Genomic DNA, 22,487 nt, shown 5'->3' with positions numbered 1-22,487 from the left:
TTTTATAAATTTAAGCGTTATGAAAGAGAGATTAAGGCTTTATTTATTACAAATTCACATATATATCCAAATGTAAAGTAAAACTGTTTGATACATTTTATGATGAAGTATCCATTGGCTCTGTATTAAGCCTATGCACAGTTTCCCCTTCAATGATTATAGGATGAACCGTTTTGTTAAGCACAGCGGTAGTACCACGTTTATATCGGTACGATATATTGCGCTGTCCTTTAACATTAGCAACATCATAAGGGCGTAAATAATCAACAGAACCTTTACGTATGACACATAAATCTACGTTAGAACCAGAAGCTAGATCATTAAATATACCAGCGCGAATGGCATCTGCAACCAATTCTTTAGCCTGCTCTTCCTACAAAAATTTAAAAATGAAATATGTGATTGTACAAAATATAATAAAATAAGTAAAAATATTTAAATTCTTACTGTCATATCAGGTTTCCATCTACTTTCAAATACAGCCATTGCAGCTAATGATCCTGTACCCATACTAGTATAAATGTGACGATCTGAAGATCCATGAGGATGAATACAATATAAATGTGGTCCATCCAAATCAACACCTCCTAATATTAAAGCTGCTCCAATATTTCCTTGATAACGGAATAATAATTGTTTAATCATAGCATTTGCAGTACAAACTGGCACTATGCGGTTAGTATTTAAACGATGTAACTCCAACTGACTGGATATCATTTGAGTTGTCATTTCAGTATCAGCAGCAGTTCCAGCACCACAACAACTTAAAAATAATTATTAAATTATTCTATTAATTATTCTTAAATTAGAATATTAGTTAATATTATATTGCTTTGAATAATTACTAATGAAATTAATTTTTTTTTTAAATACTCACTATATATTTTCAGTAAGATAATGAATCTTACTACAATTTTTATCAGCAACTATGGTATTTTCTGTTGATCTTGTATCACCACCAAGAACCACTCCATCTTTATAAACAACACCAGCAATTGTTGTTCCTGTTTTAACAGCTTTAGGTGCTTGGAATCCTTTCTTTACCAAAAAATTGTTTCTGAAAAAAATATACACTGAAATAAATTCTACAGTTCTTTATGTATTTTATAAATTCATAAGAAAAGTTTATTAGGAAAAATCAATAATATTACGAAATGACACAGCAATATTAACTTGTAATAGGTTATGCAGCATGATACATTACTTTTCACTTTTATGATTGTTTGTACTGATATACATATAAAGATGTTTTTAATTTTAAAATAATTACCATTACCTTTGACAAAGATCAAAAGAAAATCCAGGAGCAGGAATTTCAGGCACAAGTACCGAAGACATGATTCAAAAGTTGTAACTTATAACTCTGTGAAAAGAGACGCAGTAATGAACGAAAAGCATTTCACAAATGTCACCATTTACCAGTAGATGGCAGCTTTGTGTGGAATAACCACAAAAATAGTTAATTTTTAACTTATTTTTACCTTAAATAATGTATGAACCAACTTAACTTACCTTTTTCTTATATGCAAATGGGCCAAAATAATAATAAATACAATTAAAAATATGTTATATTTATTAAAAGTCAAATATAACAAAATGCTCAAGAAATAAAATTTGAAACAAAAATATGTATTGCTTGGTTTCAAAAATTTAAAAAGACCGCTACGGTACACACTAAAAATCACATAAATTTCTCCTTTCACATCAACTTGTATACAATATATGAAACATTAAATGCGTTCATTGTGATATAAAAAAATAATATAAAACATGAAATAATTTATACAGCTTATTCTAAAGTGGTTCTCTCAAATTATTAAAAAGATGCTATATACTTTTTAATATTTACAAAATGATATGAAATTTAATAAATTATGAAAATTTCTTTAAATAACATCTATAAACAAGTTATATCGTTAATGATTTCTGCCATCATATTCCTGTCTTGCAAAGCTGCATCTAACTCTTCTTGATCCCATTCCAAATTTATTTTTGTCAAACGAGCTGCTTTTTTTCTTGTTAACTTTAAAATACCTCTGGTTTCTATCAATGAACATAGACTATAAAATTCAGAACCATCGACAGCATGAATATTTCGTTTCTTGCAAACCTTTTTGTACACTTCATGTAACTAAAACAGAACTATATTTATATACATTGAAATTTTTTATTAAACAGTTATTTTTTTATTGTACACTTACTTTCCCAACTGTCACATCTTTGTTTCGTCCTTTGTTTAGGATAAGTAACAAAGAACACAATAGTAATTTTTGTTGTAATGGAAATGTACTTTCCTCCTTTTCAATATTTTGAGATCCACCATAAATACCATTTAATACAGTGATGACTTCTTTTAGATCCACTGGCTGGTCCACTGCAGATTGTTGCTTTTTAGGTATATTTATTTCTGTAAAAAAGAATGAATTTATTTTATTTAGAAAATAGCAATGTTTTTTCTTACTTTTATTTTGCTCTATAACACATACCATTATTATTGGTAGGTTGTAAAACTTGTGCTAATTTATGAGATTCAGCAAGTTCTATTACTCTTCTACTGATATCCAATGCTCTTCTAATATCACCAGAAATGGCAGCAACTTTCCCAGATAACATTTGTATTGCAGTTTTAGTAAACAAGTCAGACACATTTGCTTCACTTAATCTTTCAGATATTATATTACATATTTCTTGTTTTGTATATGGCGAAAAATGCATCAACTTTGGTTTCAATTCACATCTAGCTTGTAATCTGGGCAATATCCTATCTGTTAAATCTAAAGCATTAGCAATTCCAACTAAAATCAGTTTCGAATTGTGTATTGATGGCCATTCAAAGATAGAATATAAAACAGATTGCTTTTTACTTTCTAATTGATCTATTTCATCTAGAATCAATAGCAACATTTTATGATTAGAGCCTAAATATTTTTCAATAACTCCTTTACTGTATTTTCCAGATTTTCGTTCAGCTAAAATGGGTGGTAATCCTAACTTCTGTATAATTTTTTCATAAATTGTAGCAGCAGATTTCATAGTTGTGCAATTAACATAGATTACTTTAAATTTTGATTTGAACTCAGTCTTTAATATAAGCTTTGAAAGACATGCAGTTTTTCCAGTTCCAGGTGGTCCTGATACATATAAGGATCCTGATGTTTCATTTTTTAAATGCTCTTCCATAAATTCTTGTAGCTCTTGTAATTCATTTTCTCTACCAGGTAAGGTATCAGGTACTGAGCTGTGCAAAGCTTTGCGAGCATTGCGATATCTTTCTGTTCCAAATAATCTTTTAGGAGCCAGTTTTTCCTCCTTAGTTGGAGAAGATTCCAAATTTAATTTATCAAAAAGAGTAGAAGGTGTGGTTGGAGATGTTAATGGAAATGATTTATCTATCCTTCTCTGTTTTGGAGGTGTAGAACCATGATCTTCTAAAAAAGATATACAAAACCATTTGCATCATTCTATACAAAAAATATATATTCATTAAAAATGTATAAATTCATTTATTACACATACCATCAGATTCAGTTGAATTCTGCATACGTTGAGGAGTTTTTACACTTATAGCATTATCACTGACTTTGGTATTTTCTACATCTGAGTCTGAGTCTGATTCACTACTACTTAAAGTAATAATCTTCTTCACAGATGGTGTATATTTATGAGAAGAATCTCTCGCAGTTGCATTACTAAAATCTTCTTTCATTACATTATTTTTAGTTCCATAAAATGAACATTTCTTTGTTATTTTGAATGGAATTGTCATTTGAACACCTGTCATTTTTTTATTAATTAAATTACACAATTAATAAATTAACATACACAATTTTCGTACACAAAAATTTGATTCTTTCTGTAGAAATAATGTGTCTAATATCTGTTTCCTATTGCTTTTTAACCTACAATTTTTTGGAAAAGCCAAAAAGTCACTGAACAATTTTCCCAAAGTTTGAATAAAATTACACATTCATTAATGTTATTTCAATTTACAAATTAAATGTTCTAATTAATTACATATACTTCCTTAATAAAACACGTTCTAAGTACCTATGTGCCGCGCTATAAGTGCCGTACTTCGAGACTTTCCGCGGGAAAAAGCTTTAAACGCGGGAAACCGAAGGCATGTAAAAAGGAAATGGAAGAATATCAATTCCCGCGTAAAAACAAACATCCGAAAAATATAAGATATTAATTTAAGACAGTACACAATAGAAAATATACAGATACAAATCAACACTAATAAATATGATATTACTTATATTCTACAAATTGATTTAAACAAGTCGTTTTAATATAATGTGTATAAAATACGGGTACATAAAATTAATTAGCCCTCTAGAGGTAAACATAAGAACTAGAGAGACTAAAATTTCCAGGATCAGAACATCAGAAGAAGCGAGCTATTCTCTTCCATACTGGCATTAAAACGTGCACGAGGTTGAAGGTCCGACTAACGCAATCGAGATATTCTAGACTAATCTAGAAATCTCATATTCAGAAAATGAGAGCGAAGGTAATAGGATATTAATATTTCTTATTAATTTCAATATTTTTGATGATAAGTTTGCTATTACATATTTTTTGAATCCTAAAATAAATATTTCTTCAATTGTTGCTGCACTGTATGGTTATTTGACATGTTTCCTAACATTCGAATCACAAAAGCAATAGGTTAAGTTATCAAAAAACATAAAAATACAAGAAAAGTAAATAGGAAATTTTTCATTTTTAGTGGCGAAAAAAGAGGATGCGTAGGCTAAAACGTAAAAGGAGGAAAATGCGTGCGAGGTCTAAATAAATTTTATATCTATAACCTCTGTAAGTATATAGCGTATTATAATATATATTTAACATTCTTTTTTGTTATAAAAAGATATTAAAATAGTAATATATATTGATAAATATGGTATATAAAAGATTTACTTGAAAAGAAATTTAAGAAGCAATTTTCCGAACATTTGGTCATGTTTGTAATATATAAGTTCTACTTATAAAAATAATTTTATATGTACAAATCTTAACACAAGTCTTAAAAAAAGGCACTTATTAGCTTTATAAAATTTTTGTTTCAGCTGTAAGAGTAACATTATCAACCAGGTCAACTTTAAAAAATTGTATCGATTTCAACTTTCACAATTAACTTCTCCTATGCAGAGAGTTCATTTTATTACCATGCACGTGACTTATACAATTTAATAAATTGATCGTTTAAATTACTTGGAACCTTGTTTTCTTAACCTTAACCTCCATAATATAAAATTAAAAAATATATTATACAATTATAATATGAGTTGATATAAAATTAGAAAATATGTTATACAATTATAATGATTTAATAGTGATAGCGATCAAATGGAATAACTGGCGTTTACGTTATTCGAATAAACTTAACCTCGCTGTATATGTGCAGAACAACATGCAAACTGTACTAACAAGTCTATTACGAACAAAAATACAATTTTATAAATATTTAAAACCTCGTACAAATGTAGTAACATATTCTCAATTAAGACAAATTACGATGTTTCCAAATAACAATCAAAAACAATTTAATGACGATGAAAATATTGAAAACGAGTCACATAACCTAGTCGGTTCGCTTAGTACCACTCATAAAGTTTTTGAAGATGAAAATGCAGAAATTATTTTTGATGTCAGTGAAAAACAAGAAATGATTAATTTAGAAGATTTAAGAATTGAGGAAGAACCTCACGATCCTTATGAAGGAATAAATTTAAAACGTGAGTAGTAATGAAACTTATTTATATACTATTATACAAACTTTTTGCTATTTAAGGACAATTATTAATAATGTTCTTTAATACAAGATATCAATACAATCATTTTTCAGGTGGCGTAAACGGTGTGTTTGAAATAGAAGATCTTATATCATTATTACAAAAAAGTAATGCCAAAAATATCTTTGTTACTTCTGTACCCTCTGAATTACAATATGTTGATTACGTAGTTATAGTAACAGGTAGATCAAAGAAGCACATGCAGTCACTTGCTAATTTTATCCGGAAAGTGTATAAATTAAAAAAGAACAAAACAGATTTCTTGCCAAAAATTGAAGGAGAAGATTCAAAAGATTGGCTTGCTTTAGATTTAGGTAATTTTCTTATTGTGTTGGGATTTATTATATCTTTACTATATCTTTATAATAATCGAATTACTATATATTCCTCTTGTTCTTAGGAAATATTGTATTGCATATTTTTTCAAGTTTTGCTAGATCATTATATGATTTAGAAACATTGTGGTCAGTTGGGCCTGATTATGACGATAAAAGTAGAGGTTCTACTGACGAAGACATTATGGAACAATATAATACGTTTTTATCTGATTTAGAACCAATTGAGAATAATGGTGATGATAAAAAGAGTGAAATGTATAGACAATAAATATAAAAGTTATCTAAATGATATATGTTATTTTTTATGCACTAAGATATGATCCTTATTAAATAAATCCCATACAAAAAGTAAAATAAAATTCTAAAACATAATTCTCATGCAATAGTTTTTGAAAAGTATGTGTATAAGCTACCAATCATCCTCCCTTCCCTCCCCCTCTTTCATTCCGCTCTTCGTGCTCTATTTATGCTTTCTGAAGCAATTCTCCATTTGCAATAAGCGTCCATATCTGAAGGCGCTTTATCGCAGATCAACAAAATGAAATCTTATCGAATTATCAGCTCTATTTCATACGCTGACTAATAATTACAATATAGACGCATTTGCGCGAATAAATTTTGTGTTGGTACATGTAATATTAAACCGCGTGTATCAACAGAACGCGATTAGAATAATAGTCTGTCCCACCTAACGGGTATCATCGGCATTTTTATACCATTTATAACATATAACATAAAAAATAATTTTTATAATAATAGAAAACATTACATCTGGTTCTTTAGTAAAAAATTTATGTAACTAAATCCATGGAAGAGAATATTCTTTCTCCCATATGAAAGTGCAATTAATTTTCAACAGTACTTATATAGGTAATGTATATACATTTTCAATTATTGTAAATCGTTTAATTAAAAAAATGTACCATTATTTACACATTGTTAATTATCATGAATTTCAACTCATATATTATATATATTCTTATGTGATAAATTAAAAATAGTTTAAGGTATCTTTAATTTTATGGCTTGTTTTATCATACAATTCTTTATTTCAGATAATCATATGATTATTTTAAAGGAAGAAAAATATGAAAAAATAGAAAAATTTATCTAATCACAAAAAATGACAAACAATTTAGATTCAGTTTGTGAAAAAAAGTCCACCCGTTTCTTGCAAATTCCTTTAAAGTCAACTGAACAGATTTATTTAATTTTCTTGATTCCAACATTAATCAGCTGTTTTGTATATATAATTCATTTTTCTGCTGATTTAGTAGTTGCTATACAGCATTTCAAAGAAAATAACTTAGTATGGGGCTGTTGTACTATTTGTTTTATGTATGCACCAGCAATTGCATATTTTATGTTAACTGTTTCAAGACCAGATTGGTGGATGTCAAATGATGATAAATTAACAAAGGGAATGTTTTGTTGGTTCTGTCTCCAACTTTGTCAACTGATAGGTTTTGTTTTTTTTTCTCTTTATAGGTATTAATATTTTCTACTCAAAATAACTAATAGTCCCATTTATTTATATTAATATAATATCTAATTATTTTTTAGGTATGCAGGTCTTATAGTACTATCTATTGAAGCTATTATTTTAAGTGGAAAAGAAAGAACTGAGACTTTAAACATAGCAGCTGCTCCTGCAGCTATAGAATTATATTTCTTTTTACAAGCATGGTTTCAAGCAGTTCCTCAAGCTCTCTTTCAAACACATTTACTCTTTCGTGAATCATCATTTCATCAGACTCATCAATCTGGTATTTTATTCTACGATTTGCAGTATAATTTAAATAAAGTTATAAATACCAAATTAAGATTATTTTTGTAGCAGTTGTAAAGGTGCTTTCTATTACTATATCCATTGTAATACTTGCCATTCAGACTACCTCATTTCAAAGATTTGAAAGTCAACGTATTAATGGTAGGAAACTACCATGGGCAATGTGGTTAAAGAAATATTGCATTCAGGTATCTTAATATTAAAAATTACATGGTTACGTACAACATGGGAAAATAATTTTTCCTTTTAAAGTATTTATTTAATTTATATAATTATAGGAACTTTGTGATTTTGAAGAAGGCACACCTTTAAAATTATCTGATAAAAAAGAAAATAACCCTATAGATAATTCTTTAGAACAACCAGAATCTGTAAAAGTTCAACACAAAGATAAGGAGCAATGTGATTCTCACATTTCTTTAGATCGTCAAGTATCTGTGACACCTCCTTTACCACCTAAAAATGTATATATTACACCACCTCCAACTCCTTTACGTGGAATTACTACAGTTACACCTTTACCTATACCAGATGTACCAGCTCCACCAAGACCAGATTCAATATGTATAGTTCCAAAAAATGCAGAATCTGAGCAATTATTTACTAAGGTGGTATCTATTGCAGAAAGAAAGAACAATACCATACAAGATTTAAAAGTTCCACAACGAAGATATTCAGCAAAAGGTTTAGAAGAAGATGATCCTGTAGGAAAATTTTTGAGTTTTTTATGGTGGTTCTTTTTTATTCTAGCACGTATACTTACCATTGCTATATTCTACGAATTTTACCCACTTTACTTATCCATTGTGCTTGGTATACATTATGGTATTATGTTAATATATCTTTTTTATTATACGCAATATTATGACATTATTACTTTTTTTCTTAATTTATGGCTAGGATTAGTGTACATAGTTAGTTTAATTGAATATAGAATTAAATTTAAGTATGCAGATAAGTGGGTATTGCCATATTATATTTTTGTATTAATGCAAAATACGTTTTTAACATTATCTTGGTATTTTTATGCAGATTGGGATGGGTTTTGGTATTCTTATATATTTTTGGTCATTCTTGGAAGTATGACACTATGCGTTTTATCAACTATAATTTATTGTGCTTTGCTTAAACCAAAGAAACGTAGAATATATACCAGCTGACAAATGGATAAAATTGTCTCATGGTAAAATATTCATTGAAACGTGATTTCACAAATGCTTTAATTTTTATATATTACTTGAACATGAGGTTGTTTTATATTTATACAAATCATTTACAAAATAGATATACTAGAAAACTATTATTAACGAATAGGACAATGGAGTAGCTGATGCAATTAAAATTTATAGTTACAATGTTTAAATCTAAACTGAGAAACTGAGGACTGATATTGATAGTTACATAATGTGAAAAATGTATTTATCATACATGATTATAAATTAGGTAGCTATGTTTATGAAACATTCATAAGAAAATCCGTCTAAAAACATTTACATATAGTTACTAGATACAGCAGCATTTCTCCTTATCTACGAATTTTATATCTGTATAGTAATATTTACATTGCACATTTATATATAGAGATACTTATGTGAATACTTATAAGTGTTAAAATATGTATATCTCTTACTCTGTGTTTCTCTCATCTTTAAAGATGTATATTAAATTTAAATACTTATCATTTCATTACTATCTCTTTATTATCGCGATTTTAACTAAAAAATATTTGTGTAAAATATTTTTTACACATTGTTTCATATTGACTGCCAAATCTTAGCAGAAAACCACTTTGAGATTATTAATATTAAAGTGGTACGTATTAAGATAACATTAATAAAGAAATACTAATAAGTTTAATTTGATAAAAAATATATGCTCCCTTATACATCCATTCATTTATAACTATATTATCTACTTGCACACATTCCTTAGTCTATAACATGTTTTTCCTATACATGTATATTAGAGTCTTTATGAAGATTTCCTAATTGTGCTTCAAATAAAATATCATTTAATAATTTTTCAGCTATAATTCTTTGGTCTAATTTCATACTTCTAAGTTTTGCTGCAATATTTCGTCCAATTGCATCAAACTCATCTCCCATTACAAATGAATTATTATGTGATATTTTTAAAAGATCAGAACATTCAGCTTCATCTATCTTACGTCTACGAATTACTGGACTTTCAGACCATTCATTAGACTGATCATAAGCTTCCTCACTTTCTGGTTGCCATACATCCTAAATAAATATAACTTTTTAAATTTCTGCAAAATTTTAATTTTAATTTTTTGTCATATAAGATTAAGCTCGTGAACAATGTGCTTACTGTTTTGTAACATTTCCTATATCCTCCTCTTGTTCTTATTATTTCTTGACATTTAGCTGCTGATAAATCAATATATATCATTGCAGGTTTTCTTTGATTAGCTTTAGATTTAATTTTATCAACCATAAAAGGATGTAATCTCTGTAGAACACTTAGATTAATGAATACAAAACAATTATATTAAAGTGCAAGAATTCTGAAAATAAATAAATCTTACTTTAATATGACTTAAAAAATTTCCAGTAGATCTCAAATTTCCATTTAAATGTCTTTGACATTGTACACATTGAACTGTTATATTACTGTCTTCTACTCTAATTACTGTAAAATATTCTCCATCGAGTATAGCTGGTATTCTAATTGGAGTAAGAGTCATGCTTTGTTGAATATTGGATTGTATATGTGAAATTTGATTAGGTTGATCTTGTTGATGTTGCACTTCTGAATCATGTTGTTGCTGATGTAAATTTGAATTTTCATGATTTTCTTGATTCTCTATTTCAATTGTTTGAGAAGATGTCTGATCACTGACTGTTTCAGATATTTCTTGCTGTTGATTTGCAGGATCGATCATACATGTGTCAAAACTTTCAATCTTTGTTTCATACCTTTGCGTAGGAAATGTATCCATGATCTTACAATGCATGCAAAATTTATTCTAATAGAAGAGTACGTTAAATAAAAAGCTCAACAATTTATATAAATTGTACATGAATAACTCTTTAAATATCTGAAAAAAAAATAGAGGAACATGATTTTTACTAACAGTGAAGCAAAATACTATTATTTATCTTGCTTTCTTATTGAATTTCAGATAAGCTGTTAGATAAGAATGTTACATACATAACACATCTAGATCAGATAATAGATGAGAGAATGTAATACATACAATCTCTAATGAAATTTCAATGTCTACCTACCACCAACCTTAAAAAATGTAGCTATATTGATATAATATGTAAATTCCTTTTTATGTACTACAAAATATCGTCGTAACAACGAAATATTCGTCGCATTTCTTGAAGTATTATTAATATATAGCTGTTTGAGTTAAATAAAGTGTGCTATCTTTGAAGCTATAGCAAGGCATGCATATGTGAAAGCAAGTGCATACTTGGCAGCACTGTGGTAAATAAAGTTATCAATAAAATTTCATTAAAATTTATATAAATTTATATACGTGGATAATAAATACATGTTCTTTACTTGACTACTATTCTTTTACATAATATAATTCAAAACAAAAGAAGGAACATTACATATTTATAAGGTGCATACATTTATAAAAAAACAAAATCAAATATGTAAGATATAAATAATACAGATTGTTTAATATTATTTAATTGAAAAAGGTACTTTGTATAATTCAATGCTTAATTTAAAATAAAGAAATCTTTCAAATTATTACTTAGGAGTAAAAATATAATTTCTGTTTTGAAAGAAATGAGGCTTATCTGTTTATATGTACATATTATTCTATGTATGTCTATTTGTTAATAAATTCTGTATTTTAAATTACTAAATATACATTGTTACTTTAGTTACTATGTTGCGTATTTGTTTGGGGAATTTAGGCTTGGACCGCGGAGCTCTAAAGCCATAGGGATATAAAGATAGAATGCGTGAGCGAACTGAAAAATGGCTAAAAAAGCTATTTAGAAATAGAAAGAAAACACTGCATAAAGGCCGTTATAACTTGTAGGGTATTTTTGTGAAATACGAATAACGTTGTCAGCATTGATAACTCCGATCCTGATTTTACTGAAAATAGATGCAGAGTAGACGTAAAAGAATTGTTAGCACTGTAAGTGCTATGCGTATATAGTTTTTTTTACAAATGGTTTGTTTTTACTTAAACATATTTGATACTAATGATTTATTTACATGTGTACATAATATAATATTTATTAAGAAACGGAAATATCTATTGAGAAAACAGTAGAATAAGATTTAATAATTGGACGAGATCTCATTTACTTGGATATGTCCGCATCTGAAGTAATGAATAAAGCCAAAGAAAAGCAAGATGAGATATTATCAGAAAAAGACAATGAAAAAACAATACCTACAATAAAATCACAGACGTTCTCTAGGGAAAGAAAAAAAAAGATTGAAGTAAATGATAAAAGTCATACACAAATTAAATACTCTCGAACTAAGGAACATTGTTCAGATGTAAATTCACCTAAGCGAGTAAGATATGATGCCGAACAAAATGTATATATAATTATTATATTACACATTTTTGAAACATTTTATTTATTTGTTAAATCAGTTTCTTTTATCTATATATCATAGGTTAATAATACTTCAGCAGATTTAACTACTAGTAACAGTGAGAAAACAAAAGAATCATCAAGCAAGGAAGAACACATTGAAAATTCATTATTAGTAGTACAACATTATAATTCGGTACTAAATAAAGATAGAAATAAAAGCAGAATTTTGTATATGAGAAATTTTAACAATTGGATTAAAAGCATGCTTATACGTAAGATACTAATTTATATATAAAATAATACTTTTGTGTGCAACAATTTTGATTAAAAATCATTTACAGTGGAATTTATTAATAAAACTCCAACTAATGCCCGTTTAAAAGTGCTGGATATGTGCTGTGGTAAAGGAGGAGATCTATTTAAATGGGAAAAAATGAATGCAGCACATTTGATCTGTACCGATTTGGCTGATGTAACCATGCAACAATGTCAGGATCGATATAAACAGATGTCAAAAAGATATTCTCAAGAAAGAAGATATTTTCCTATATTCTCAGCAGAATTCATAACAGCTGATTGTACAAAGGTATTTGTTTTTACTTTTCCATGAGTTTGTAGAGGAATACTGAACAAATAATTGACAAAATGTAATTGGTCTGAAATTTGTATCATTACTATTTATGTTAACAATGGAGAAATCAGTGATAAAAAATGATTTCAGGTTCAATTGAGAACAAAATTTAAAGATCCTAGTATATCACTTGACTTGGTTAGTTGTCAATTTGCATTCCATTATTGTTTTGAGTCACTACAGCAAGCAGAATGTATGTTTAGAAATGCAAGTGAATGTTTAAAACCAGGAGGTTATTTTATTGGAACTATCCCAAATGCATATGATCTAGTGTAAGTTCATCTTTTAATATGTGGAAAACTTTTAACTAAAGTTATACAAAAATTAAATGCTTGTTTTAATCAGTTCTAGATGGCAGAAGTGTGATGGTGATGGTTTTGGAAATGACATTTATAGTGTAGAATTTTTTTGTGACAAAACAAAACCACCTCTTTTTGGTGCTAAATATCATTTTCAATTAGAAGGTGTTGTTAATTGTCCAGAATTTCTTGTCTATTTACCTGTATTTCGTAAACTAGCTTCAAAGTTTGATTTAAATTTAGTACTATTTGAAAGGTAAAAAGAATTTAATAACTGTACTTACTGTATATCTATCAGATTTATAAATAATGAAAATTTTGCTTAATTATAGATTTGACAACTTTTATGAACGCATGAAAGATGGAGATAAAGGTAGAATGTTACTTAGTAAAATACAAAGTTTAGAAACTTATCCACCTCGACGCGAGGTACAGCTTACTGGTAACCCTGATAAAGATTATCAACATGCTAAAGAATATTGCTCGCAGAAGACTTCGACTCGCTGTGAGATTGGGACTTTATCTCAAACAGAATGGGAAGTTACTTGTTAGTAGAAAATCAGTATAATTTGATAATTAATTACGTTTGTTAATTTTATTGTAATAACATTAATTTTGTTTTAGCGTTATATGCAGTATTTTCTTTTGAAAAAATGAAACCTGGCTGGAAGCAACATTGGAATATGTAAAATTATAAAAATTAGGAACCATAAGATGTTAAATTTTTAATTTAAAATTAAGCACTGACTGAATATTGTACGAACTAGTCTGTTGCTATAGAAATACACACGTATGTCAATACAGTATATATACATGTAGTTAATTGATATTCTAAATAACTTGCTCCAATGTGTTCAACAATATATCACTCCAAGATAAATGTATACAGTATACTTTTATGTACTTGATTATGAATTATGGATTTGATTGTTTTTTATATAAACATAAAATTAATAAATTTAATATGAATAGTATTATGATTTAAGAAGATGGTGTGAACTTTTTTACCAATTTTGCTACATTTTATAAAAATAAACTCGTTAAATTTGGACATAAAATAAGCCTTGTTAACCTCTATATAATATTATGCCATTAATTACAAGTACATGCTATTTTCTTTACATAAGCCATAGACATAAAATGCGAATTAACAGAACTATAAAAGGTTAATATTATAAAAATCATATCACACAATAGCCTAGATCTTTGTATATTCCTTTGAATTACTGATGAAATTTTAAGAAATTAATAAATAATTTTTTAATGTGATATATTTCCTATGTTATGAATTTCGATATATATTCGATTATATGTCACGAACATCTCCACTTAAAATTGAAGTTTGTAGCAACGGTTGGATAAAGATTAGATATTTCTTTTCAAAATTAAAGCGATTTTCATCGATAGGAAAACGCAATTGATACATTAACAACTATTCTCATGTGATTTATTTATAAAATTGTTAGCGTTATGTTCATAACCAAGCATTATTGTAAGAGAACGACTGAATAGGCAGGTACGAACTGCGGTGGAAGGGATTGTATTGGGGATCGAAGAGGCGGAGCAAAGAAGCGCATGCGCAGTTAGATATTTTTGATACTTTGACTGGGTCTCCTCTCTAAGCGTAGGCTCGGCTGCAGTCTCACGCGAAGTGTATAGTCGGATAGTGGTGTGTGTGCCCCCAGTCTTCTTCTCTCGCTTCTGTTAGCCCTTGCGTCGCTAAAGTCTATCAGTGCGTTTGTACGAGAAATGGAGCTCGAGCAACCGACAACGCAGTCGAATTCCGACTCAGTAAGTGACTATTTAATATCTGTTTGCTTCACTGCGTTTACCTACGTGTACAGTTTTTTAGTATTTTGTCTTATATTACGGCTTTTCTCTTGTACGTACGGCATAGTCGTGGATGCAAAATTTTTCTAAGTCCCAAAATGGCGTCTGCGACTAAGTCCTACCTGGCTCGCTTCACACTGCCAGACGTTAAGTCCAACGGAGGAGTAGATAGTTATATACCGTGCTACGATCTTATTAAGATGATATTTATATGTGAATTTTATTGTTTCAGGAAAAAAAGATCAAGGAAAATAGCAATGTGACTGGAAATCATAATGGTAAGTGGTTTATTCGTACAGTTTTAACGTATGTAATCTGACATAGCTGAAATCAGAACTTTATAGCAGCAAATGTTAAGTTCAACGCAACGACCAAAGAGTTAAGGCTGCCAACGACCCGACCGGTCTGACACGTGTTTCGACTCTGACGAAGCGTCCGAACTACTTACGACTTCCTGCAATTCAAACTTAGTTTTATTATTTTAGTTGGCACTTGTTCACGCTCTGTATTATGAGAATTTAGAATTTCAATTTTTTAAAGTAAAAATTATGGAATGTTTCTTAATTTGCCTCTTTTAACTAAATGAATACAATACATTCTAAATTATTTCTGCATTTCACATTTAGTTAAATATTTCGAAATATAGCCGTAATAAATTTAATCGAGGAATACAAATAATTTTTTTTTATATTTTAGTAATTATGCAATTTTATTTAAATAATTACATGCAAAATGATTTATTTTTTCAATAAAAAGATCTTGAAATATAGTTGATATTATATATATTTATGTGTATGTATATATATATTATATGTATATTTCTAGATGCTCATATAAATGGCATGTCAAATGGATTTGATAAAAAAAGAGAACACAAATCCGAACATAGGGATAAGGATAAAGAACGATCTCATAAATCAGATCATAAAGACAAAGAGAGAAGCAAAGAGAAGGATAGAAATCATAAAAGTGATCACAGGGAAAAGGAAAAAGATAGACATAAACATAGTTCTAGTTCTATTAAAGAAAAAGATAAACATGATAGTAGCAGTAGTAACAAAGATAAAGATAAGGATAGAAAGAGTAACTCATCATCTAGCAAGGATAAAGAACACAAAAGTAGTAGTTCTTCAAGCAAAGAAAGAGAAAAGGATAAAAGCAAAGATAAAGAACATTATCACAGATCTAGCTCTAGTTCAAGTTCCAAGGATAAAGACAGGTATATTTAATATAATTTTGTACTTAATCACACATAGTTTTATGTTCATATACAACAGATTATGTTGCAGACATCACAGTAGTTCCAAGGATAAAGAAAGCAAAGAGAAAGACAGAGAAAAAAGTAAGGATAAGGACAAATACAAACACAGTATAAGTTCAAGTTCTCGTGACAAAGATAAGGATAAAAATATCTCTAAGGATAAAGAAAAGGAGAGAAAACATTCATTAGAAAAGGACAAGGAAAGACATTCCACATCTCATGCAAATGACAAAGAAAAGCATCGCTCTTCTGAAAAAGACAAAGATAAACATAATTTATCCAGTAAAGATAAACATCGCCATGATAAAGAAAAAGATCGACATCGTCATGAGAAAGAAAAATGTAAGTTATAACATAAGGTATACAACAAAGTTATGAACGAAGAATGAACTTGTTAATTTTTATTTTATCTAATCTATAGCAAAACATAGAGAAGATAAAGATAAGAAAGAGAAGGAGAAGGAAGAAATTAAAGTAAAAGAAGAAGTAATGGATGTAAAACCTAATCACATAGGAAATGAAGTATTTCAGTTTGATGTTGGTCAAACCTTGAAGCATGAAGTGAAAGAAGTACATATATACTTTTTCTAATATATTTATTCTTATACTTGAAACAAATGAATTCGAATAATTAAATAAATTTAAAATAATAAATTACAGGAACCTATATCACAAATTGAACCTGAAGATGATGATGACAGCGGTGGAGAACAACCGTTATATATTAAAGAAGATGATGATGACGAAGAAGCTATGAATGAAGAAGAAGGTAGTATGGATTCAACTGATGGAAACGACACAAGACTTTCAGATCTTCATAATACAACAATTAAAACTGAGGAAGAATCGGATGAAGACATGCCATTGGTAAGTCAAATTTATATTAAATTTTTATTATTTAAAAATTAGATATGTATATTATAATATAAAAATTATACAGAGTGCAAGGTCCATGGCTCCTACAAGTGTTAAAAGAAGTTTAGATTCAGAGGAAGAAGATGATGTCCCACTTTCAGCACGTAAAAAGTCGAAGAAGAATGATACAAAAGCAAAGAAGAAAAAGCGAAAACATGAAGATGATGAAGATGAAGACGAAATTGAACAAGTACTGTGATTCTTTACATATATTCTTTATATGTATTAATGATGTTATAATCTTACTTAACAATTTCGCTATGGCGGTTCGGTTCGCTGTAGCGCCGCCACTGAACTGGACTCACGCCGAAAGTGTACACATTGTGGATGGACAGTTTATTTTGGAAGAAAAGGGACTTTTCTTTAAAACAATATACTCATAATTTTTACATAAAAGATATAAACTTATTTAATAGGTATAAAGAATCTGATTAGCAGTTGAAAATAGTGAAAGAATAATATACAGTAATTAATAATTTAATTCAATATATATTTTGAAACATGGAAACACACACAACCCAACATCATATTTTTCGTATTGATAACGAGATTCTTGTCTCTTAGAGTTTTTCACACACACAACACATCTTTGTGATCTATGTTTTCCTGTAGCTTCATAAAGTGAAGGAAAATGTCTTCCATTGAGTCTTGATGGGTGATTTTTTCCGGGTGTAATAGGATGACAGGTTCTTTTCTGATATTTTTTTAAAATTTGATCTATTAATTGCAGTTGAAATTTTGCAATTGATATTGTTTTGTTGGTTTTCAATTTGTATAGACAATATAAATTCCTTAAGCATGTATCAATCATATGGAGTATATATTTTTTGTACCATTTTGTTGTACATGTCGCTGTGGGTCACATCATGTATATCTGATATATCTCACATTCGATTAACTATAAAATAAAATTTATAGAAACCAAAGAAGAAAGGTGGAAGAGCATCAAAGGGAGAAAATTCTAGCCCAAGAAAAAAGAAGCAAGAAGAAGAACAAGAAGTTTGGAAATGGTAAGGTTTCTTATGATTTGAGGAATTACAGCGTATAAATAAATAAGGTTATGTCGTCCTAACCTTATTTTGTGTGTATGCGTGAATTTTTCAGATGAAGCATAATATAGTAAAACTTATATACATATTTTTTAAAGCAAAGTATGTTTAAAGTTATCAGAATAATAACAAATATCAGAATAACGTCTTTGATAAATTGTTTTTATAGATGCAAATGTTGTACAAAATTGAAAATGCATAAGTATTTATTTATTTTAAGGTTAAATTTTTGAAGCACATTGAAACAAAACTAAATGAAAAAATTGTTATAGGTGGGAAGAAGAGAAGAAAAATGATGGGACAAAATGGACATTCTTGGAACATAAAGGACCAGTATTTGCACCCCCATATGAGCCACTTCCCCCTGATGTAAAATTTTATTACTGTGGAAAAGAAATGAAATTAAGTCAAGATGCAGAAGAAGTTGCAACTTTCTATGCACGCATGTTAGATCACGATTATACTACGAAGTCTGCATTTAATAATAACTTCTTCCATGATTGGAGAGAAGTGATGACTGAATCAGAGAGGGCTAAAATAAATGACTTGAGTAAGTGCAATTTTAAGGAAATGCATTCGTATTTTGTTCAAAAAAGCGAAGAGCGGAAAGCAATGACAAAAGAAGAAAAGCAGAAAATAAAAGAAACAAATGAACAAATACAAAAAGAATATGGTTTTTGCATTATTGATGGACATAAAGAAAAAATAGGTAATTTCAAGATTGAGCCGCCTGGTTTATTCAGAGGTCGTGGTGAACACCCTAAAATGGGCAAATTGAAAAGAAGAGTTATGCCAGAAGATATTCTTATTAATTGTTCCAAAGATTCTAATATACCAAAGCCACCACCAGGCCATAAATGGAAGGAAGTTCGGCACGATCCTAACGTTACCTGGCTTGCATCTTGGACAGAGAATATTCAAGGACAAGTGAAATACGTTATGCTCAATCCATCAAGCAAACTTAAAGGAGAAAAAGATTGGCAGAAATATGAGACTGCTAGAAAATTAGCACAATTAATAGATAAAATTCGTGCTGAATATAGGGAAGATTGGAAAAGTAAGGAGATGCGTATAAGACAAAGAGCTGTTGCATTATATTTTATAGACAAATTAGCTCTCAGAGCTGGTAACGAGAAAGATGAAGATCAAGCAGATACTGTAGGTTGTTGTTCTTTACGAGTAGAACACATTACATTACATGAGCAAAAGGATGGAAAGGAGTATGTAGTTGTATTTGACTTCTTAGGTATGCTGAATTTTTTGCTCATAAATTAGATAAAGATGACATATTTTAGTATAATATTTGTATATATGTTTTTATTGTATTTATAGGTAAAGATTCTATAAGGTATTACAATGAAGTGCCAGTAGAAAAAAGGGTATTTAAAAATTTACAGCTTTTTATGGAAAATAAATCACCAAGTGATGATTTATTTGATCGTCTTAATACAACCGTTATGAATAAACATTTAAATGAATTGATGGAAGGTCTCACTGCTAAGGTCTTTAGGACATATAATGCTTCATGGACATTGCAGCAGCAATTAGATAAATTGACAAATCCTGATGATACAGAAGCAGAAAAGATTTTATCATATAATAGAGCAAATCGAGCTGTTGCAATATTGTGTAATCATCAACGTTCAGTGCCTAAAACCCATGCAAAATCTATGGAAAACCTTAAGGCAAAAATAGAAGCTAAGAAGCAAGCTATAAGTGAAGCAGAACATGCTGTAAAGGAAGCCAAACGTGATGCAAAGCATGGATCTGTTAAGGAAAAAGTGTACGTATTGGTTAATTATTAAAAATTAAGTAGTATTAAGTTTAAATAGTATTAAGTAATTTATTGTGTATTTATTATTATAGCGTATATGAAAAGAAGAAGAAGGCTCTTGATAGATTAAAAGAGCAACTGACAAAATTGGAGGTTCAAGCAACAGACAAAGAGGAAAATAAAGAAATTGCTCTAGGCACCTCCAAGTTGAATTATTTGGATCCTAGAATTACAGTTGCATGGTAACTTTGATTCTTTTTTTATTTTATATTAAATATTATAATCATAAGCACAATATTACTTTTTATTTTTATATTATTTAGGTGTAAGAAACATAATGTCCCTATTGAGAAGATTTATAATAAGACTCAGAGGGATAAGTTCAGATGGGCAATAGACATGGCAGGACCAGATTATGTATTTTAACCCCATAGAAGATTGATTATTACGAAAAATAACTCCCACTGATTGTATTTAGTGAAATTTTCGTTAAAATTATTGAAGGAAAAAGTAATGGTATAATTTTCTATCTTTACAAAAAATAAATGTGAAAATGCGAAGACATATTTTGTATAGAACACTACGTTAAATTTCGGTAAAGACTTTATATTCAGTATGTAATAAACACATACTTGTAATCTAGAATTGATCGCTTAGCAATCATCGCGTAAAAATTTTAGCGGTCGCATTTGCATATAGACGTTTAATTGATCTTATAAATATTAGAAACTAAAATTGAATAGTTTGACGAAAATTTAAATTCGTGTTAGGTAGAAATTTGTAATATTTGTGAATTAAAAAAGCAAAATTTGTGCAAGTGATCTAAATTTAGAGAATATAGCTCAAAGTTACTTCAGTAAAACAAGAATTTTACAGTCTCTAAATTTAGAAGTGCACAATAAACATTGGTTGCTGCATTGTACATAGGACTATGAAAACTTTGCCAGCCAAGTAAGAAAGAGGTATGTGTATTAGATCTAAAAAAAATGTGACTGCCGAATGAGCAGCTAATTTTTATATTCCTTTAATTTGTCTTTTCTCATAAGTGTATAATGTCATTAATGGAATGTTAATTAAAGTTAGAGTCGCGCGCTCTACATAAATTTTTTAGTATAAAATTTATCAAATCGAAATTGTGGTTAGCCAATTTGATTGAAATATAGCGTCTCGAAAGATAATTATAACATATTAATGTATTTAAAAAATAGATCATTGCTTTTAGCGATTTATGCTTTATAAAAGAAATGTTTAGTCTATAATAAATGTGAACACAGTGTATCTTTAACATTTTTTTAATATTCGTACACATAAAAACCTTGTGATCACCATGATATAGAATATTGTAAAAAAAAAAAATACTTCAATATGTTACAAATTAGTTATCATATTTATAGCCATAGTTGAATTTTGTTTACTGTTTAATAGCAAGATACTCAAATTTATTGCAATATTTTTCAAAATCCTTTCCTAATATATACCTGTAAATCATTTGTACAAGATATTCTAAATTTGAAGAATGTCTTTGTTTATGTGACTCATGGGACTCAAATTATACATTAATATTTGAGAGTATGTGTGTGTGAAACACCTTATTTTAATCTGTTATAAGTAAATCATGTTTAGAATAGATTATTCGCTTATTTATCTTGGAATATGAATCAGAGACGAGTAATTTTTTCAGTAGCTTAGGATATATTCACATTAGTTAGATTGTAGACTTTATAATAAATATGTTATTTCCATCATAAAAATATTCATTCATCTTGCTAAATTGAATATTAATTACTCGTCACTGACATAATATTCCCATATCATTGTGTTGTATGCATATGAACACATACAATTTTTTACACTCATATATAAATATATATATTTAAGGAAGCTGCAATTATAAAATTATACAAATATGTAATTAGAATGGTGGTTCTTTATAACTTTTGTATTAAAACATTACGTTAATAACAATCACAAGTTAGTTCATTTTATTTAAAACTATAGAATGTATACTAATGTGTTTTAAGAAATGTAAAGTTATTAAAGGCCACTATTCTCATAAAACTGCCAATTATTGTATGAAGAGTCGCATAATTTAATCGTCTGTTATGCTACAAACTAGTTTTTGATATATAAGTAAGTTTGGTCATATTCTAATCTCATTAATAATTTAAAATGAATGTTTCATTTATTTCAAACATTTTACTGTCTAAAGTAGTAAACTCTTATAATATTTATCTTTTTATATTATTGTCTTTT

General features: G+C 28.5%; 7 protein-coding genes and 1 long non-coding RNA gene across 15 annotated transcripts; 4 read left to right on the top strand and 4 right to left on the bottom strand.

The window, feature by feature from the left end:
* Positions 1 to 17: 17 nt before the first annotated feature.
* Positions 18 to 1,436, bottom strand: LOC100743299 (proteasome subunit beta type-7). The gene is made up of 4 exons (XM_003487129.4): positions 1,277 to 1,436; positions 878 to 1,057; positions 448 to 763; positions 18 to 373 (listed from the first exon to the last, which is right to left on the bottom strand). The coding sequence occupies exons 1-4, from the start codon at positions 1,336 to 1,338 to the stop codon at positions 98 to 100; spliced, it is 834 nt and encodes a 277-aa protein (XP_003487177.1). The 5' UTR covers positions 1,339 to 1,436; the 3' UTR covers positions 18 to 97.
* Positions 1,437 to 1,581: 145 nt separating this feature from the next.
* LOC100743178 (cell division control protein 6 homolog) lies at positions 1,582 to 4,214 on the bottom strand. Of its 3 annotated transcripts, none has more exons than XM_033319237.1 (5): positions 4,048 to 4,214; positions 3,517 to 3,774; positions 2,487 to 3,425; positions 2,202 to 2,407; positions 1,582 to 2,131 (listed from the first exon to the last, which is right to left on the bottom strand). In XM_033319237.1, exons 1-5 carry the CDS (start codon positions 4,169 to 4,171, stop codon positions 1,898 to 1,900), a joined length of 1,761 nt encoding a protein of 586 aa, XP_033175128.1. In that variant the 5' UTR covers positions 4,172 to 4,214; the 3' UTR covers positions 1,582 to 1,897. The 3 variants fall into 3 exon arrangements, with proteins under 3 accessions (XP_033175128.1, XP_033175127.1, XP_003487176.1); XM_033319236.1 differs by having other exon boundaries at positions 1,583 to 2,131; positions 2,487 to 3,428; positions 4,048 to 4,209; XM_003487128.4 differs by having other exon boundaries at positions 1,586 to 2,131; positions 2,487 to 3,428; positions 3,517 to 4,126.
* Positions 4,215 to 5,343: 1,129 nt separating this feature from the next.
* Positions 5,344 to 6,503, top strand: LOC100743060 (mitochondrial assembly of ribosomal large subunit protein 1). The gene is made up of 3 exons (XM_003487127.4): positions 5,344 to 5,741; positions 5,852 to 6,112; positions 6,199 to 6,503. The coding sequence occupies exons 1-3, from the start codon at positions 5,417 to 5,419 to the stop codon at positions 6,402 to 6,404; spliced, it is 792 nt and encodes a 263-aa protein (XP_003487175.1). The 5' UTR covers positions 5,344 to 5,416; the 3' UTR covers positions 6,405 to 6,503.
* Positions 6,504 to 6,604: 101 nt separating this feature from the next.
* On the top strand, positions 6,605 to 9,782 carry LOC100742701. 2 transcript variants are annotated; one of them, XM_012382129.3, is made up of 6 exons: positions 6,605 to 6,831; positions 6,920 to 7,006; positions 7,192 to 7,624; positions 7,700 to 7,902; positions 7,974 to 8,113; positions 8,204 to 9,085. In XM_012382129.3, the coding sequence occupies exons 3-6, from the start codon at positions 7,260 to 7,262 to the stop codon at positions 9,083 to 9,085; spliced, it is 1,590 nt and encodes a 529-aa protein (XP_012237552.1). In that variant the 5' UTR covers positions 6,605 to 6,831; positions 6,920 to 7,006; positions 7,192 to 7,259. The 2 variants fall into 2 exon arrangements, with proteins under 2 accessions (XP_012237552.1, XP_012237551.1); XM_012382128.3 differs by having other exon boundaries at positions 6,605 to 7,006; positions 8,204 to 9,782.
* LOC100742938 lies at positions 9,162 to 11,545 on the bottom strand. Of its 3 annotated transcripts, none has more exons than XM_003487126.4 (4): positions 11,177 to 11,545; positions 10,474 to 10,986; positions 10,257 to 10,397; positions 9,162 to 10,168 (listed from the first exon to the last, which is right to left on the bottom strand). In XM_003487126.4, exons 2-4 carry the CDS (start codon positions 10,900 to 10,902, stop codon positions 9,875 to 9,877), a joined length of 864 nt encoding a protein of 287 aa, XP_003487174.1. In that variant the 5' UTR covers positions 10,903 to 10,986; positions 11,177 to 11,545; the 3' UTR covers positions 9,162 to 9,874. The 3 variants fall into 3 exon arrangements, with proteins under 3 accessions (XP_003487174.1, XP_012237554.1, XP_012237555.1); XM_012382131.3 differs by having other exon boundaries at positions 11,184 to 11,545; XM_012382132.3 differs by having other exon boundaries at positions 10,474 to 10,914; positions 11,184 to 11,545.
* A 458-nt stretch (positions 11,546 to 12,003) lies between these two features.
* On the top strand, positions 12,004 to 14,244 carry LOC100746883 (mRNA cap guanine-N7 methyltransferase). 2 transcript variants are annotated; one of them, XM_033319239.1, is made up of 8 exons: positions 12,042 to 12,060; positions 12,169 to 12,473; positions 12,555 to 12,747; positions 12,817 to 13,061; positions 13,197 to 13,378; positions 13,452 to 13,661; positions 13,738 to 13,952; positions 14,030 to 14,244. In XM_033319239.1, exons 2-8 carry the CDS (start codon positions 12,240 to 12,242, stop codon positions 14,092 to 14,094), a joined length of 1,344 nt encoding a protein of 447 aa, XP_033175130.1. In that variant the 5' UTR covers positions 12,042 to 12,060; positions 12,169 to 12,239; the 3' UTR covers positions 14,095 to 14,244. The 2 variants fall into 2 exon arrangements, with proteins under 2 accessions (XP_003487207.2, XP_033175130.1); XM_003487159.4 differs by having other exon boundaries at positions 12,004 to 12,473.
* A 776-nt stretch (positions 14,245 to 15,020) lies between these two features.
* Positions 15,021 to 21,189, top strand: LOC100742582 (DNA topoisomerase 1). Of its 2 annotated transcripts, XM_003487123.4 has the most exons (12): positions 15,021 to 15,196; positions 15,468 to 15,513; positions 16,061 to 16,454; positions 16,525 to 16,838; positions 16,918 to 17,066; positions 17,157 to 17,363; positions 17,437 to 17,601; positions 18,330 to 18,421; positions 18,733 to 19,706; positions 19,793 to 20,243; positions 20,327 to 20,476; positions 20,558 to 21,189. In XM_003487123.4, the coding sequence occupies exons 1-12, from the start codon at positions 15,155 to 15,157 to the stop codon at positions 20,658 to 20,660; spliced, it is 3,087 nt and encodes a 1,028-aa protein (XP_003487171.1). In that variant the 5' UTR covers positions 15,021 to 15,154; the 3' UTR covers positions 20,661 to 21,189. The 2 variants fall into 2 exon arrangements, with proteins under 2 accessions (XP_003487171.1, XP_024221338.1); XM_024365570.2 differs by lacking the exons at positions 15,021 to 15,196; positions 15,468 to 15,513; positions 16,061 to 16,454; ... (3 more) ...; positions 17,437 to 17,601; positions 18,330 to 18,421 and adding an exon at positions 18,640 to 18,680.
* LOC117151315 lies at positions 15,044 to 15,461 on the bottom strand. The gene is made up of 2 exons (XR_004461130.1): positions 15,296 to 15,461; positions 15,044 to 15,237 (listed from the first exon to the last, which is right to left on the bottom strand). It is a non-coding gene; the product is annotated as an uncharacterized LOC117151315 (long non-coding RNA).
* Positions 21,190 to 22,487: the final 1,298 nt, after the last annotated feature.

This window comes from Bombus impatiens, unplaced genomic scaffold (assembly GCF_000188095.3).
Source record: "Bombus impatiens unplaced genomic scaffold, BIMP_2.2 scf_0142, whole genome shotgun sequence".
Classification (NCBI taxonomy): Eukaryota; Metazoa; Arthropoda; class Insecta; order Hymenoptera; family Apidae; genus Bombus; species Bombus impatiens.
The sequence above is the reverse complement of the archived record's forward strand: the minus strand, read 5'-3'. Positions and strand labels throughout refer to the sequence as shown.

Coding starts and splice junctions, on each gene's coding strand:
- LOC100743299 (XM_003487129.4), bottom strand. CDS start 1,338: ATGTCTTCGGTACTTGTGCCTGAAATTCCTGCTCCTGGATTTTCTTTT. Junction 1,058..1,276: donor TCTTTTGATCTTTGTCAAAG/GTAATGGTAATT, acceptor TATTTTTTTCAG/AAACAATTTTTTGGTAAAGA. Junction 374..447: donor GATGGAAACCTGATATGACA/GTAAGAATTTAA, acceptor AAATTTTTGTAG/GAAGAGCAGGCTAAAGAATT.
- LOC100743178 (XM_033319236.1), bottom strand. CDS start 4,171: ATGTTTGTTTTTACGCGGGAATTGATATTCTTCCATTTCCTTTTTACA. Junction 2,408..2,486: donor ACAACCTACCAATAATAATG/GTATGTGTTATA, acceptor TCTTTTTTACAG/AAATAAATATACCTAAAAAG. Junction 2,132..2,201: donor AAGATGTGACAGTTGGGAAA/GTAAGTGTACAA, acceptor GTTCTGTTTTAG/TTACATGAAGTGTACAAAAA.
- LOC100743060 (XM_003487127.4), top strand. CDS start 5,417: ATGCAAACTGTACTAACAAGTCTATTACGAACAAAAATACAATTTTAT. Junction 5,742..5,851: donor TGAAGGAATAAATTTAAAAC/GTGAGTAGTAAT, acceptor ATCATTTTTCAG/GTGGCGTAAACGGTGTGTTT. Junction 6,113..6,198: donor TTGGCTTGCTTTAGATTTAG/GTAATTTTCTTA, acceptor TCTTGTTCTTAG/GAAATATTGTATTGCATATT.
- LOC100742701 (XM_012382128.3), top strand. CDS start 7,260: ATGACAAACAATTTAGATTCAGTTTGTGAAAAAAAGTCCACCCGTTTC. Junction 7,625..7,699: donor GTTTTTTTTTCTCTTTATAG/GTATTAATATTT, acceptor ATTATTTTTTAG/GTATGCAGGTCTTATAGTAC. Junction 7,903..7,973: donor TCATCAGACTCATCAATCTG/GTATTTTATTCT, acceptor TTATTTTTGTAG/CAGTTGTAAAGGTGCTTTCT.
- LOC100742938 (XM_003487126.4), bottom strand. CDS start 10,902: ATGCATTGTAAGATCATGGATACATTTCCTACGCAAAGGTATGAAACA. Junction 10,398..10,473: donor ATTTTTTAAGTCATATTAAA/GTAAGATTTATT, acceptor AGTGTTCTACAG/AGATTACATCCTTTTATGGT. Junction 10,169..10,256: donor ATAGGAAATGTTACAAAACA/GTAAGCACATTG, acceptor ATATTTATTTAG/GATGTATGGCAACCAGAAAG.
- LOC100746883 (XM_003487159.4), top strand. CDS start 12,240: ATGTCCGCATCTGAAGTAATGAATAAAGCCAAAGAAAAGCAAGATGAG. Junction 12,748..12,816: donor GATTAAAAGCATGCTTATAC/GTAAGATACTAA, acceptor AATCATTTACAG/TGGAATTTATTAATAAAACT. Junction 13,062..13,196: donor TAACAGCTGATTGTACAAAG/GTATTTGTTTTT, acceptor AAATGATTTCAG/GTTCAATTGAGAACAAAATT.
- LOC100742582 (XM_003487123.4), top strand. CDS start 15,155: ATGGAGCTCGAGCAACCGACAACGCAGTCGAATTCCGACTCA. Junction 15,514..16,060: donor TGTGACTGGAAATCATAATG/GTAAGTGGTTTA, acceptor GTATATTTCTAG/ATGCTCATATAAATGGCATG. Junction 16,839..16,917: donor TCGTCATGAGAAAGAAAAAT/GTAAGTTATAAC, acceptor TCTAATCTATAG/CAAAACATAGAGAAGATAAA.